Source organism: Macrobrachium rosenbergii, chromosome 14, assembly GCF_040412425.1.
Source record: "Macrobrachium rosenbergii isolate ZJJX-2024 chromosome 14, ASM4041242v1, whole genome shotgun sequence".
Lineage (NCBI taxonomy): Eukaryota > Metazoa > Arthropoda > Malacostraca > Decapoda > Palaemonidae > Macrobrachium > Macrobrachium rosenbergii.
Window position 1 is genome coordinate 25,332,023 of NC_089754.1, and position 14,394 is coordinate 25,346,416.

General features: G+C 44.7%; 2 protein-coding genes and 1 long non-coding RNA gene across 7 annotated transcripts in view; 1 reads left to right on the forward strand and 2 right to left on the reverse strand.

Moving 5' to 3' along the window:
- Positions 1-14,394, forward strand: part of LOC136845811 (ionotropic receptor 21a-like) — a 132,020-nt gene that overhangs the window by 45,170 nt on the left and 72,456 nt on the right. The window lies entirely within an intron of this gene.
- LOC136845808 (uncharacterized) lies at positions 3,829-6,546 on the reverse strand. The gene is made up of 2 exons (XM_067116173.1): positions 5,613-6,546; positions 3,829-5,354 (listed from the first exon to the last, which is right to left on the reverse strand). The coding sequence occupies exon 2, from the start codon at positions 5,246-5,248 to the stop codon at positions 4,259-4,261; it is 990 nt and encodes a 329-aa protein (XP_066972274.1). The 5' UTR covers positions 5,249-5,354; positions 5,613-6,546; the 3' UTR covers positions 3,829-4,258.
- The window catches only part of LOC136845812 (uncharacterized), a 41,453-nt gene continuing 33,898 nt past the window's right edge, over positions 6,840-14,394 (reverse strand). For all 4 annotated transcript variants that reach the window (XR_010855261.1, XR_010855262.1, XR_010855263.1 and 1 more), the window contains exons 5-6: positions 7,312-7,432; positions 6,840-7,158 (exon numbers count right to left, since the gene is read on the reverse strand). This is a non-coding gene — a long non-coding RNA (uncharacterized lncRNA). The remainder of the gene's footprint in view (positions 7,159-7,311; positions 7,433-14,394) is intronic.

Sequence of the window (14,394 nt, forward strand, 5' to 3'; positions counted from 1 at the left end):
TTCTGTGCCTTTTGCCCATCAATGCACCTTGCCAGATACCACAAGTCCGCTGGTGATGAATCCTCAGACTGGTGTCACCTGCTTGTCATAGTACCTAAGGACAAAGGCGTTCAAATCACCGTTGACCTGAAGAACCTCAACAGCCAAGCAAAACACCCAGCCCACCCGTCACCCTCACCATTGTCTTGTGTCCGCAGCATTGATCTGAAGGCCAAGTTCTTCACCACTGCAGATGCCCTGCACAGGTACTGGCAAATGCAACTTGCAGAGGATGATCAAAAGTTAAACACATCCATCAACCCTATGGCCGATTCCAGTATTGCAGAGGTTCAATGAGACTTGCAGCCACAGGAAATGCTGTCTACTGCCTTCAAGGAGACAAGGCTCTGCAAGGTGTCGGGAATTGCATTAAGGTAGTCGACGACAGCCTGCTGTTTGACAAGGATTTTCCCAGCCATCTATGCCGAATCCATGAGATGATGACAAGGTGCTGCAAGTTGGCATCACACTAAAAAACAAGTTTGTAGTTGCTGCCTCCAGCGTTACCTTCTGCGGATTTTGGAGCTCTGTAGACGGCACTTAAGTGGACCCTGACAAAGTGGCAGCAATCAAGGACTTCATCCCCTACACTGATGAACTTGATGGATTTTTGTTCATTCATGGGGTTAGTGAACCAGTTGGCAGACTTTATGCCTGAGATACCTAATGCAGCTCAGCCTCCCATACCCCTTGTGAGCCTCAGGCATGCATTTGTATGGACCATGGATCAGGAATGAGCATTTTGCCGCAGTGAAGACTGCCCTGGCTAGCCCACCAGTCCTTGTCTCCTTTGATCCAGCCTTCCCAATTATCCTACAGACAGACGCTTCTCGACTCAACAGACTAGGATATGTCCTTCTACAGGACCACAGCAGTGGGAGACTCCGCGTAGCACAGTGTGGTTCTTGTTTCCTCGCAGAAGCTGAGATGCACTACTCCACAATCGAGTAAGAGACGTTAGCTGTAACCTGGGCTATGTCCAAATACCAACTCTACCTGCTAGGCCTTCAACATTTTATGTTGATGACAGACCATCACCCACTGGTGCCAACTCTCAACCATTACACTCTGGATGTGGTTGAGAATCCCCATTTGCAACGTCTAAAGGAGAATCTTACTGTATCTGTTCACAGCTGTGTGGCATGCTGGCAAGCAGCTTGGCACACCCGATGCCCTGTCGTGTGCCCCTGCCAGCCAGCTCACACCACAGGATGAAACCAACTGCATTGAGGCTGGGACATACATCAGGACCATTGCCACTGCTGACAGGATTATTCAAGATCTTCATGCTTCAGCAAGAGAGGACGTGTTGTACATCTGTCTTCAAGACTGCATGCCCTCAGAATTTCCCACCAATTGTTACAACTTTGAATTATACATAATTCATTGCTCCCATCCTGGAAACTATGGACAGACTTTCAGTTGATGCTGAACCCATACTTTATGGAGCATGGATTGTGGTTCCTGCCGCCCTTCACACTCTATCACGACTCCACGACAGCTTGTGAGCCTTGCCAGGTTTCACAACCCAGCCTCCAGCAGGAATCTCTTCAAAACAACAACCACCCTATTAGGCCCTTCAAGTCCGTGTCAGTGGGCTTCTTCAGTGTTGTAGGGAAGTCAGTCCTTGTTGTGAGCGACAGGCCTTTTTGGCTGGCCTGTGGTTCTGAAGGAAAGTTGGTCAATTCAGACTACACAGTATAAAACAAAATATTAAATGTTTATTTCCCGGATAACATGGAGGGTAATACTTCCATTAGGTAACTAGAAAAAGGGTCTGTAGCAAATCAACAAATGTCCATTTCACATACCTTAATATGCTGGGTAAGCCAATCAACTTACAACTATATGTCAAACTTGTTAGCAACATAGGCTATAATGAAGGTAGGTAAATCTGCCTGAACATCTATCTTTCAGGAAATGCCAACAATGCTTCCTGAAAGAATGCAGTGAACCACAAACTTGTTTTATTAACAATATAAACTTGTTTTAAAACATATTATTATCACCAATATTTCAAACAGCAAGAATCCCACCCGTTACAGTCCTCAGTAGACAATACAAGACTATTCATAAACATAAATTAATAAATATGACCATTTGCTGTAGGATCGCTACAACAGAAAGGTTAGATTACTTGGCTAACAGGCTTCTCACATGACTAGCCTAACCTTTTGTCTAAGATTATGGGGCTAGGTTACAAGTGAACAATTACAAATGTATACAAGATTAGCATAAGGACTGTAATGGGTCAGCAAAGTAAACAATGGATTGAAACCTAGGGGGGGGGGGGTAAATAGTCGCACGGGTATTAGTCTTAACAACACGCAGTTAGGCCTAACCAAGTAGAATACTCTAAGCTGTTTCCACGTGAGGCCTACAATGCTGGCTGACTAGCCTAAAAGCGATCAACAGATCAAATTATGAAATAATATGCACGGCAACTACAATCATGCTGCAAAGCCTAAATCAGGCTGCTCAAAGATAAGAGCAAAAATGGTCTCTAGGACATACCTAAAAGGCGAATGTCGTAGTCTAAGTTAGCTAGAGGTATAAGCTATCCTCTGTTAAGGCTATCATACAATAACTGGAAAGGATGACTACATCGGACAGGCCCATCACAACATACTCACCGCTACCCTAGCATTAATGTCTATATGATGATGAGGTTCGTATGTTGCAATAAACAATACAATGAAATGAATGCTTGGCCATAAGGTAGTAAAAGGGGAGGGGGGGACATTTCTAGATGGAAAAATTAAATGATTTAACAATATCAAAGATTTAATAACCCAATTAATGATGACTATTGATAAACAACATTAACCTCAATAATACTTGAGTCTAAGTCACGTCCGAACTCCGAACACAACTCTCAAACGAAACTGACTTATTTGTACAAAACTGATAAACTTAGGAAAATGAGAAATACCTTCTACTGAATACAACAGCAATCATTCCCCCCAAAAATATATCTCAATTCCAATTAATAACACTTTGGGAGTCGAAAACTCGACAGTGGTTGTCCCATGCTGCAGACACCATTGCCTCTGCAACGATAAGGATCTTCTGCAGATACTTCAGGGAGGTCAGTGTCCCACTTCATCTAAGGACCAATGGTGGACCTCAATTCACCAGCCGTGAATTCAGGGGTTTCATGGAGCGATGGGGAGTACATCATCTCATTATTTCCCTGCACTACCCACAGTCCAATGGCCATGCTGAAGCAGACAGTGCCCTCAGGCAACATCAACTGTGAAGACTTTGACCTTGGCCTCTTGGAGTTATGGAACACTCCAAACTTCATGGGCTGCTCCCCTGCACAAATCCTACATGGGCACCCACTTCACTCCTGTGTGCCTGCTCATCCTCAGTCATTCTCGCAGGAATGGCTTGAGAAAGCTGAGGACTGTGATTGCTGCCAGAGCACCGAACTTGTACAGAGGTCGTACAATCAACATGCACGTCCCCTACCCAGGCTAGAAGTTGGACAGTCAGTCAGGATTCAGGCTCAGACTTTTCACTGCTGGTACAAGGTCAGGATAGTCATGAGCTATGGCAGGTCAAAGGACTATGAAGTGCGTCTCCCCAGCAGACGAGTATACTGGAGGAACTGGCGCTTCCTGTACCCAGTACCAACCCTTGGCACTGACCCTCTACCTCACATCCCTGTGGACCTTTACATGGACATAAAAGAGTCCTCTGACAGCCACACATAGATCTCCCAGGTTTTCCAGATGAAAAACCCGCTTGAGATGGGACTACGAGTGTGAAGGGGGGAGGGAGGTGTAAATACTATAATTTATGTGTAACATATATTTGTCATTGTATAATGTATTCTCGCCTCCCAGCAGTACGCCGCTTCCCCTCTCCGAGTTCGGTTGCTCACTCACATTGTCCTTGTTGCATTGTAACCTTACCTAATAAAGAACCTACATTTTAGGTGAACTTGTTTCATGTCTCATCCCATCCAATAGGTAGCAACCCTTAAGCAGGGCACCACAGTTGAGTTTTTAGTCAGATTTCTTGGCCTTTCTATGATGATGTCATCCTTATGCTGCACATAACAATGTTCATCCAGGTTTCCTCTCTGGGGAAAGTGTTTTCAGTCACATAACCTTTTATCCTCCATTTGTATGTCTCCTGTGGCTGGTCTGGCTAGCTTTCTCTTCAAATGAATAAGTATCCTAACAGGGAGGTCTTAGTTGCTGTCTAATGATCATATCATGCTGGAATTTAGAACCTGGTCATTCCAAGTGTTGCTGAAGGATCTTTTTAATGACTTTCTTGCTGTCTTTTTCTTAATCTGAGGCTCTATTTCTTGTCTCACTGTTTGCTTTCGTTGTATTTGTGATTCCCTCTTCTTTATCTTTTCTTCTTCTAGTCTCTTTTTTTCATCTCTTTCTGCTTTCAAACATGCGATTCCTTGACTAGATGAAATAGCAAAAGTTTTATCCCTAATTGTTTTCTTTTTCTTAGCCCCTTGGTCCTTTCTGGGTGAGGGAGAAAATTTGAATGATTTGAAAATATCACTCACTTTTTGAGATGAAGAAGCAACTGGTGATGATTCTTGTACAGGCTGCTGCATATGTTTGTGTGTTTTGCAAGGAGTTTCAGATGGTGTTCGTAAGTATGACGTGACTGTCTTAGGCTCTGGTGTAACTGGTGTTTTAGCAGCCCTTTCTTTCAGGTCTCTAATCTCTGACTGTAAACCCAGTACAATATTAAATAGGTTTTCTACATTGCAGCAATTCGATGTAAAGGCATCCACTGAAGCCACTGACGCAGATGTTTGCTCCAAAGATAATGTAGAATGTTCTGTATTGAGGCAATTGGCTAGGTTTTGGTCCACTGGAGAAGCAGCAGTATTATCCTTAGGTCTGTTTTGAAGTGAAGGGAGTGACAGAAGATTCTGGGTTCTCCCTTGGTTAGTAAAGTTGGTCTCCTTATCTTCAGTGGATGACATGTCATTAATACTGACTTCATTTTCCTCAAAGCTGTTTCTGTAGTCAGGTGGCGACAATTTGTGTGCTGAATCATCAAAATCTATAACTTCGGTTGCACTTTCAAAACCATTGTAACTAGATCTCAGTGATGACCATTTCTTAACAGTAGTTATCTCGGCAACTAGATTCATTACTTGCATTTTGTTTATTAAAGCCATATCATCATTGAAAAAAGAAAAGTCCTCATATTTGCATCTCTTCATTAAACCTTTGAAGATTTCTATATCTTGAGTAGGAGTGCATACATTTATGCCAACATTCACTCTTATGTGATGAGTAGTCTCAACGAACTTCTGTCAACCTGCCCACCTATTAGAGAATGAAAAAGAAAATATCAAGATTAGATGTTCTGTGATTATCTAATATACTTGAATATTTTTAATTCTGGATATCAAGTTATTGTATCATCTTTCCTGTGCAATGCCGGAAATGAAGAAAAAAAATTACTCAGGTCTTAATCTAAATTACTCAAGTAATTGGGTAATTATGTAAAAAAAGATATTTAAGATGTAAGTGCTCATTCCTTTTTTATATTAGTGAAATATAACTAATTCAGTACTACCCTACCCAGATCAATGTTTTCAAAGATGGATATGTTAGGCACATGTGTGATTGCAGTTCTTATCTTAGAGTAATCTGGAGCAGAAGAATCAAAAGGGTGCAATCCTGCTGTCCGAAAACCAATTATCACATTTTCCTTAGATGTGTTTTCATAGAACATTGGTACCACACATGGGGCAAAAGTACTCATGTCCAAAGTACTATCATTAGCCTCTTGCCAGTCTCTAACAGCTGTCTTCCACGCCTTCTTCAGTGGCCCAAACACAGCCACATCAAGGGGTTGTAAAAAGTGTGTCGTGTTTGGTGGGAGGCCATACAAAATAATTTTCTGTTCATTTAGTTTTTTGGCAAGATGATACCAAACTCTAGATTCATGCCAATCCGTCCATATTACTACTGGGCGTTGGATGCTATTATCTGTTAACCATTTACATATGTGATTGCACAGATATTCATAAAAAACTTCTCTAATGATATATCCACTGTTACTTTTTCCCAAAATACAATCAATATCTTCTGCATGCAACAGTATTTCTTCAGACAGTCGCTTCCTGGGGTATATAATCATTGGAGGAGGTATAGACCCATCACCACTTACACAAGCTAGGAAAGAGAAAGTAAAGCATTGTGCATCTGGGTACCATAATACAATGAATATTCATAATACTACCATGGAAATTTATGGCTTATATTTGCTTTTCTGAAGCAATTTCTACTCTAAATGTATTTGTTCTCAAACCCAGCCTAGTCATGCAAATTCAGTAGTACCTCATACCCTGAACATGCTGTCATTGCTTTGAACATTAGGCTACTTACCTAGAACAGTAATATTTGTCTTTTCTTTCCCTGATGTTTCAAAGTAAACATCCTTTTGGCCTTTTATGGCCAGAACTCTGCCAGTTGTTGGAGCTAAACTAAAACCGGTTTCATCCAGGTTGAAGTTTCTGTGAAAACAGAAATATGTATAGTTATAATTAATCTGTAGCATAAGTGTTACTGCTGCTAAGATAAAGCATAATCTGCTTTGATGTTTTAATTAAAATTTGCATTTGGATATTATACAAAAGTTTAGGCTTTATTAACTTACCTGGAAGGATCTAAAAGCACAGACTCAAGTTGTTTTCAGTGAAATATTCTTTTTGCGCTTGCAAACCATTGGACGACTGACTGCTTAGTCACTGATTTCCTGGCTTGGGAGAGGTTTTCAGGAGTTTGGATGGTAATTGTGTTCCTTTTTCTGGATAGGGTCCACCATTTTTTGCTTGGTCTGAACTTTCCTTCAATGCATCCAGGTGGCCTACAACGTTTGATACCTTTTTGTGCCTCTTTAGTAAGAATAGCCTCAACAGTATCAAAAATTCTTTCAATTGTCACTGGCATAGCCCTTCTTTCACTAATGTGTGTATAGTTAACAAGAACTTGCTCCTCTTCCTTGGTGAGGAGGGGAGGTGGTCCAGGTTTTCCTCCTTTTGCTTTCCCTTTGACATTTTCATGAAGAGCTGACTTAGGTATGTCAAACTTAGATGCTGCTTTCCGTAGAGTCAAATTACCTCTGAAAAAGAAGTTTCGCCTTATGTAAAAGAAGTTTCGCCTTATGTAATAATGAGACATATATGAATTTACATTATCACCAGATCTGTTAATTATGATGGTATGCTGGTACTTCAAGGTTTTATAATGAAGACTTGATACAGTAATTACTCACGATTTTACTTCATCCACAGCAGTCTTAAGTCTTTCAGTATAGTCTGTTGCAGATTTCCTTTTCTGGAGAGTAGATTTAGGCATAGCCTTTTTGCGTGGGTGGGGTGTCATTTTATTTTAACCTGTTTTTAGTGTACTTTGTCTAATAAACATTTGTATTTCTGGATCAGGGTCCCGTGTCAGCCGGTGAAATAATCCATTCAGCACTTATTTCTAGGTAATTCCGTTGCTAGATACCAGAGAAAAGCTAAATGTAAAGCTGGGGTTACTACCCCCAGAGCGAGCTCCAAGAAATGGAGTCGTTTATGGTAAAGGGTGAGATTGTCACAATCACGGGACCCTGCCCTATAAAGATTCCCAATGTCAAAAGTTCCAACGAGAGAGGTGCTGATACAAGCCCATGCACTACTCGCGGACTGTACACAAGGCAAAACTAGTCGCATTCCATTTTAGCACGCGATTTCGTTCACACGTAATTTCGTTGTGCTCCTTATTTTGTGCGCTATTTTGGCATTTTTTATGGCATCCTCGCAAGGTTCTTCTTCAACAACTTGAGCACCAGTGTTTTATTGTTTTTTAGGCGATTGAGGCTCCTTGTTTTCCTTTAGTTTAATAATTAAAGGGATTTATAACGCCCGTCTCGATCTCCTCTCACGGCGTCTCATGACCTCTCTTGGTCTTGGGTCGGCATGTTTGTTTTGTGTAATTTATTTGTAATTTTTCTTGTTTGGGATATATTCCCAATTAGTGATTCCTAACTTTAGTGGGTTTGATTAATTTTATGTTTGTTCTGTGCCCCTTTACTACGAGAAGTGACGTTTAGCGTTTAGGCTACGAGCTCCCCCCTCGGGCCCATTCGCTTATTATCATGGCTTCATTATGCCTTAATTTTGTCCCTCACTTCTCTTAGCTTTTGGGAATCTTATTTTCATTGGTACTGTTACGGTTTTTTACTTTGTTTTTGCAATTTAGTTAATTTTGTGAATTTTGTGTTCCCTTGCTGGTCAAGTGCTGTCTTGCTGTTTAGGCTACATGGTTCCCCCTCGGGCCTATTCGCTTATTATTTTGGCTTTATTTTGCCTTATTTTAGACTCTCACTTCTCTAAGCTTTTGGGAACATGATTTTCATTGGTACATTTAAGATTATCCTCTTTACGTTTGACCTTGTGCTCGGATGCTTTTGAATTTTGTTGATTATTTTGGGTACTTTCATTTAACTGGAGGTCGGCAATTTCCCTTCACGTTCATGTCGTGTTGGGCCTGCCTATCCTCCTACATGTACCTTATAGTAAATTTTTGTTTTATTATACATTATTTTGGGTTATTAGTTAGCCTTTATCCCTTTCCTAGGCTTCCTTCCTTTGCATCGCCTCAGTTAGGTTAGCCTAGGGGTTGGCAATAGCATTTTTTTCCCTTCGGGGAAAAAACGTTAAGGGGGGGGCGATCTCGATCTGTACGTATGAGTTTCATGTCTGTGATCTCGATCTGTACATATGTGTTTTATGTCTGGTGCTTCCCTTTGTTTGGTTTTGGCTTGGGTATATTGCCTACGTCCACCCTCTCCCTGTTTCGGCTTTTCACTTAGGCTAATGTTCCTAATAGGTTAAGCTGGAATAGCGAGGGTTTACCTGCGTAGCCTATCCTAGTTCAATCCTTCTTTGGGTTGCTTACCAAAGGTGACCGGGAGTGCTCTCCCCACTCCTGTTCACACTCCTTTTACCTACTATATTTTATTTTGTATCGAGAATCCCCTTCTTCCCCTTTTACCCATTCCCTTTGCTCTCTCTCCCCTTGGTTCGTTTTCAAGGTTTGTTAACTTACCAAGGCTTGAGAGCAATTTATCCTTATTTTGTGCTGTAGCCTACATCCCCTCCCTCTGCATTGATTGGTTTGTCCCTCGGTGTTGAGTGTCTGACCTTATCGGTTGGCACCCCACCTGGACCTAGAGGTGACCGGGAGTGCTCTCCCCACTCCTGTTCACACTCCTGTTCACCTTTCTTTGCTCTCCTGGCCGTAGAGGTTTTTGCCCTTCCTCTCCTTTTCTCTCGCTCCTGTCGTGCAACACAGCTCACATAGCGAGGGGACCGATGAGGATCTCTGGGCGCCCGGGTAGTGCTGTCCCACCCCTGGTCGCTACTTTGGGTTACCAACCTCCTGGCCTATCCTTCCCTTCCTTTTACGTCGACTGTTTCCCTTCGTAGTGCTTCCTACCAGTTCGCACCTCACTGTTGGGATCTCATACGAGGCCAGTTAGCGTTTTCCACCTAACTGTCTTCTGTTTTATTTACTTTCGGCGATCCCCCTCCATTTTGCTAACTACCTGTTCGGTGTTTCATTATCTTGTTGGGCGCTCTCCTTGCTTACTGCTCCGGCGGTTATAGTGTTTAGCGGTCGGTGTTTATTCCCCCACTGCTATCACTTCATTCAGGATATCCTCCTCCGGGGGTTTTCCTCTCTTGGCTCTGAGTGCCCCCACTTCCGAACAGTTCATAACCTTCCCACTATGTTTGTATCCGTCACATTTTTTTTTTTAAAACATGGTCGCTCCGGAATGTTTCCGTTGACTCTGTTTTTGTGTCTATGAGATTTGTCCTGTTAGCCCGGTTTTCTCTCCGGTTTACTCCGGGGGTTTTCCTGGTCTGACTAGGCTAAAGTCGCTGCTACGGTACTCAGCTCCGGCATCCATTCCAGCATGCTCATTTCTCATACGCTTTCAGCTGGTTTTGTCGAGTGCAGGGATGCTCCGCTATCCTGCAACAAGCCAGCGGTCAGGGAATCTATAGTTCCCATTCCGGTGCGCGGTCTGTGTTGGAGAATTTATAGTTTGGCACGGAAGGTTGTGAGGTACGCTATGCTCTCTCCGAGCAGGCTACCTGATGAATCCGTAGGTTTCATATACACCTGTCGGTTTTATCTCCGCCAAACTCCGCCTCATATGGCTTATTAATAGTCGTTTGGCACCCGGAAGGTTGTGATGTACGCTATGCTCTCTCCGAGCAGGCTACCTGATGAATCCGTAGGTTTCATATACACCTGTCGGTTTTACCTCCACCAAACTCCGCCTCATATGGCTTATTAATAGTCGCTCTTTCAGTGTTTGGGCTCTCTCCGGGCGAGATTCTCGATGAATCGGTAGGTTTCGTATACACCTATCGGTTTTCCTCCGCCAAACACCGTCTCATATGACTTATTAATAGTTGCTCCTCCGGTGTTTGGGGTCCTAATTTTCCCCCTCCTGGAGGCCGGCCGCAAGTCTCGTAACTCTTCGCTTCACACCCTCTGGTCCGGGGTCAGCAGCTTCGGGCGAAACGTAGAGGCGGGAAATTCCTATGTCCTTTCGGTGGACATTTGTAATGTTCCTTTCCCCGGCGCCCAGATCTCAACGTCAGTTGCTGAAGAAGTTGCTGCCCCTTTGTTTACCGGAGTCCAAGAGATGACCCGGTCCTCTTAAAATAAATTAGCTGTTTACAGAGGGTTTACTGAAGACGTTGCGGCCTTCAGTCTCGTTCTCGAACCTGTGAACATCGTCCCGGAGCGATAAGTAGGTGCGGGAATAAGTGAGACAAACCTTTTCCGCTTAGCTCGGGAATAAGTGAGACAAACTTTTTCCTTTAGGGGATTCGTTAGATCCTCATCCCTTTTCGACGGTTCCTGGTCTACCTTCCCTCAGGTGAAATCAGTCAAGAAAGACCCTTTTTAAAACCCAGAAGACCCGCTCCGGGGCCCCCTCGAGGACGTCTCGGATCTCTAGTCCGGTGCCGTCTACGAGTTAGGCCTCGTCTTCTGGAAAGGGACACGGCCCAAGCAAAGTAAGGCGGTTACCCCCCTCCTTCCTTTGTTGCAGACTCTTTTACGGGTCTCCTTATAAGGGGATCGATATGAGGGTCATTGACAAACTATCAAACTATCTATCTATCTATCTACCTCATGGGTCCATGCCTTCCCTTTCCCAGGAGCTTAAATCCCAAAGAGATTAATCTCAGGACTCATTAACAACGGATCACCCGTAAAATCCTGCTCCGTTCCGGAATTCTACTCCGTTCCGGACACCTCCACCTCTTTTCCCCTTCGGTCTGGGGAACCTTTGGTGCCTAACCCTTTATGCTTCCCAGCATGAAGGCACCCTCCTATCGAGGATGTGGGCACACGGAGGTTGGCGGAATTGCATTTCTTCCCTTCCGGCCTGGTATCCCCTTATCCAGGTTTTGCCAGACTGGCAGAAGGGGCATGGTATCTATCTGACAAGATCCCTAAGGAAACCCTCATCTTCCCTAGGGACTGGGCACAATCGTCTCTGTTGAGAATTCTAACGGAGTGGCAGGCGGAGAATTTCAAGCTCACGCCAGCTATGGGGTCTTTACCGTGTTCTCTTTGAGAGACCTGCTTCCTACCCCTTGTGCTCCGAATGTAGCCCCTCTTATCAACAGGCTTGTTTCGGAAATAAACCACTGACGCATCTCCGGGAGACAGATATCACAGATACGTTCACAGTGAATCTTCTAACCCCGGACTACGCTTCTAATTTATTCAGCGTACAGCTCCCTGAGCTTCCGGAGTTGATTCCCGGAAGCTGAAACAAGGTGTAAGGACAGGCTTGCCAGGTCCTGGAACTCTTTGACTTTAACAGAAACAATGTCTGTGGTATATAATGGCGGTTCGTTGTTTGGGGTCCTGATAAAATCCCTCTTGTCAGGTTTTCTGCAGGTCCTGCTTTATTTCATCAGTCCGGATGGACAGCTGAAGACACATTTTTCAGCAGCCACGTTCCGCCTTGAGCCGAAAAGGTGGGCGTTGTTACGGTCTGTCCGGGGCTACTAATGTTAATCAGAGCCTCCGTTCTCGTTGGTGTCTACCTTACGAGCGGAAACAATCTGAACTTGCCAGGCCCTATCCCAAGTCCGGCAAAAAGTTCATGTAGTTCTAACGTCCCCCTGCTCAGGCAGTGGTGCAGGCTCTTCAGGTTCCTGCCCCTGGACAGCCGTCAGCCTCTCACTCCCAGCCTCCACCTCGATGTGTGCTGGTTCAGCCAACACATCAGCCCCTAGTGGCTCCCCCATATATCTCTGCCTCCCCCATATGCCTCCGCCGGGGTTTTCTTTGCTTCATACGAAAACCCAAGGAAAGAATTTTCACTAGACATTCTACCAGAGGCACTGAACCTCGGGGTTATCATAGGAGCAGGGAAGCATCCTGCTCCTCTCCGAGAAATTGGGAAGGCAAAGCTCCAGGGGAGGCAAGCAAGCCTCCTCCCAGTAGTATTTCTCACATGGGTGGGAGACTGTACCATTTTCGGGGCCACTGGAACTTCAGTCCCTGGGCCCAGAGTATAGTTATCAAAGGCCCGGGGTGGAGCTGGACTGTTTGTCCCCCTCCCCCTATCAGGTTCGGTCAGTTACCGGCCAGAGATCTGGAGGACTTTGTGAATGGCCTGTCAGGCTTTTTCAGTCTGCCAAAGAAGTTCCCTTCCGCTGGAAAATTTTTCCGGGCTTGTCCCGTTTATTTTCCTCATTCAATGCGACAAGTCTCGGTTGCTTACAGTCTTGTAGGTTCGGATCCTACTGCTCCGTGGAGCCGTAACCACCTCTATAGACCTTTCCGACGCTTCCTTTCACGTCTTAGTTGCAGGAAGGTTCTCTCCCTTCTTGGGATTCAGACTCGGGGAGCAGGCATACCCCTTCAGGTTCATGCCCTCCTCAATGCAGCCCCCAGAATCTTCGCCAGTTTGAACAATACCGTAGTTCAACAGCTCCGGTATTAGAAGGTTATGCTAGCCGCATATCTAGTTGCCTGGCTCATTTGGGCACCCAGCGTCGGGAATTGCCTGAGGGTGCCGGCCATTATAATTGGCTTTCTGGAGTCTCTGGACTTCTAAGTACACAGGAAGGAATCCCACCTGATTCCGGAGGGTAGCCTTCAGTGGTTGTGAATCCAGTGGAAGCGGAAAGAGATAGCAAGGGCAACCAAGCATTTCATCAATACAAGCATACCTCTCGCCATGCCCAAGAAAAGGTCTTGGGCTCTCTTCAGTTTGCTTCAGTGACGGTTCTCCTTCTGAAGTCAAAGCTGGAGTTTATAACCGGGGTATGGCGGAGTCAGGGACGTGTCTCCCTGATTCCTCCTATTTGAATAAGGGCCTCCGGCCTTGAGCAACAGTCAAGAGCTTATCGAAGTCAGTTCCTCTCCAGCTTCCCCCTCCGGCCTCAGTATTCCACACCGTCACCTCTCTGAGCGGGTGGGGTGGATATTTTTGGCTCCATGAAGCACATGGAACTTAGTCGGTTGCGTTCTGGCAGTTCCATATCAACGCTTTGGGGGGCTGTGGCAGTCTTCCTGCCCTTGGGAAACTTCTTCCTCCCAAGAGGATTCATTTTAGGCTGGTTCTGAACAACGCAGCAATAGTGCGCTGCGTAAACAAGTGGGTTCGAAGTTGAATTGAATCAATCAGGTTATGGTTCATTCTTCTCCATAGCCAACAGACACAAGTGGCTTCTGTCTGCCACCCTTCTCGTAGGGGTCCAAAAGGTCGCTACAGTTTCCCTATCCAGGGCCTCCCCCCTGGTGTCGGAATAGTCCTTAGACGGAGCGTCATTCAGGTAGTTTTGCGATCTATTCCCGGACCTAGAAGTAGGTCTGTTTGCAACCCAATTCAGCCACAAACTATCAAACTGCCATGACTGGTATAAACTCAGCCTGCGTCAGCCTCCTCAAAGTTCTGGTGCCCTGGCTTTGTGGTCTTTGTGAATTTTACAGTTTAGGAGGAAACTGATATTGGTCCTGTTATTACTGTCTTCCTAAAATCAGTCAAGGGATCCTACTCTGCTGCAGTATGGTTCTCCAGTTAACTAACTAGCACTCTTCACATAGTTTTTGAAGCTACAGTAATGATGCAGCCGCATTGGCCCCGAGGAAAGTGTTTTATTGAAACCAGACTTTCAACCCTAAGGTCTGTGTTCGTCTGAGACCAGTACTCCGTCCACATTCGGTTTCCTGGTCTTTGAGTAATGTATCGGAGTTAGCTTCGGTAACCAACAATCATCTTGTTCTTACCTTTCCTTGTTGGGAAAGACCCTAATTTTAATCAGCT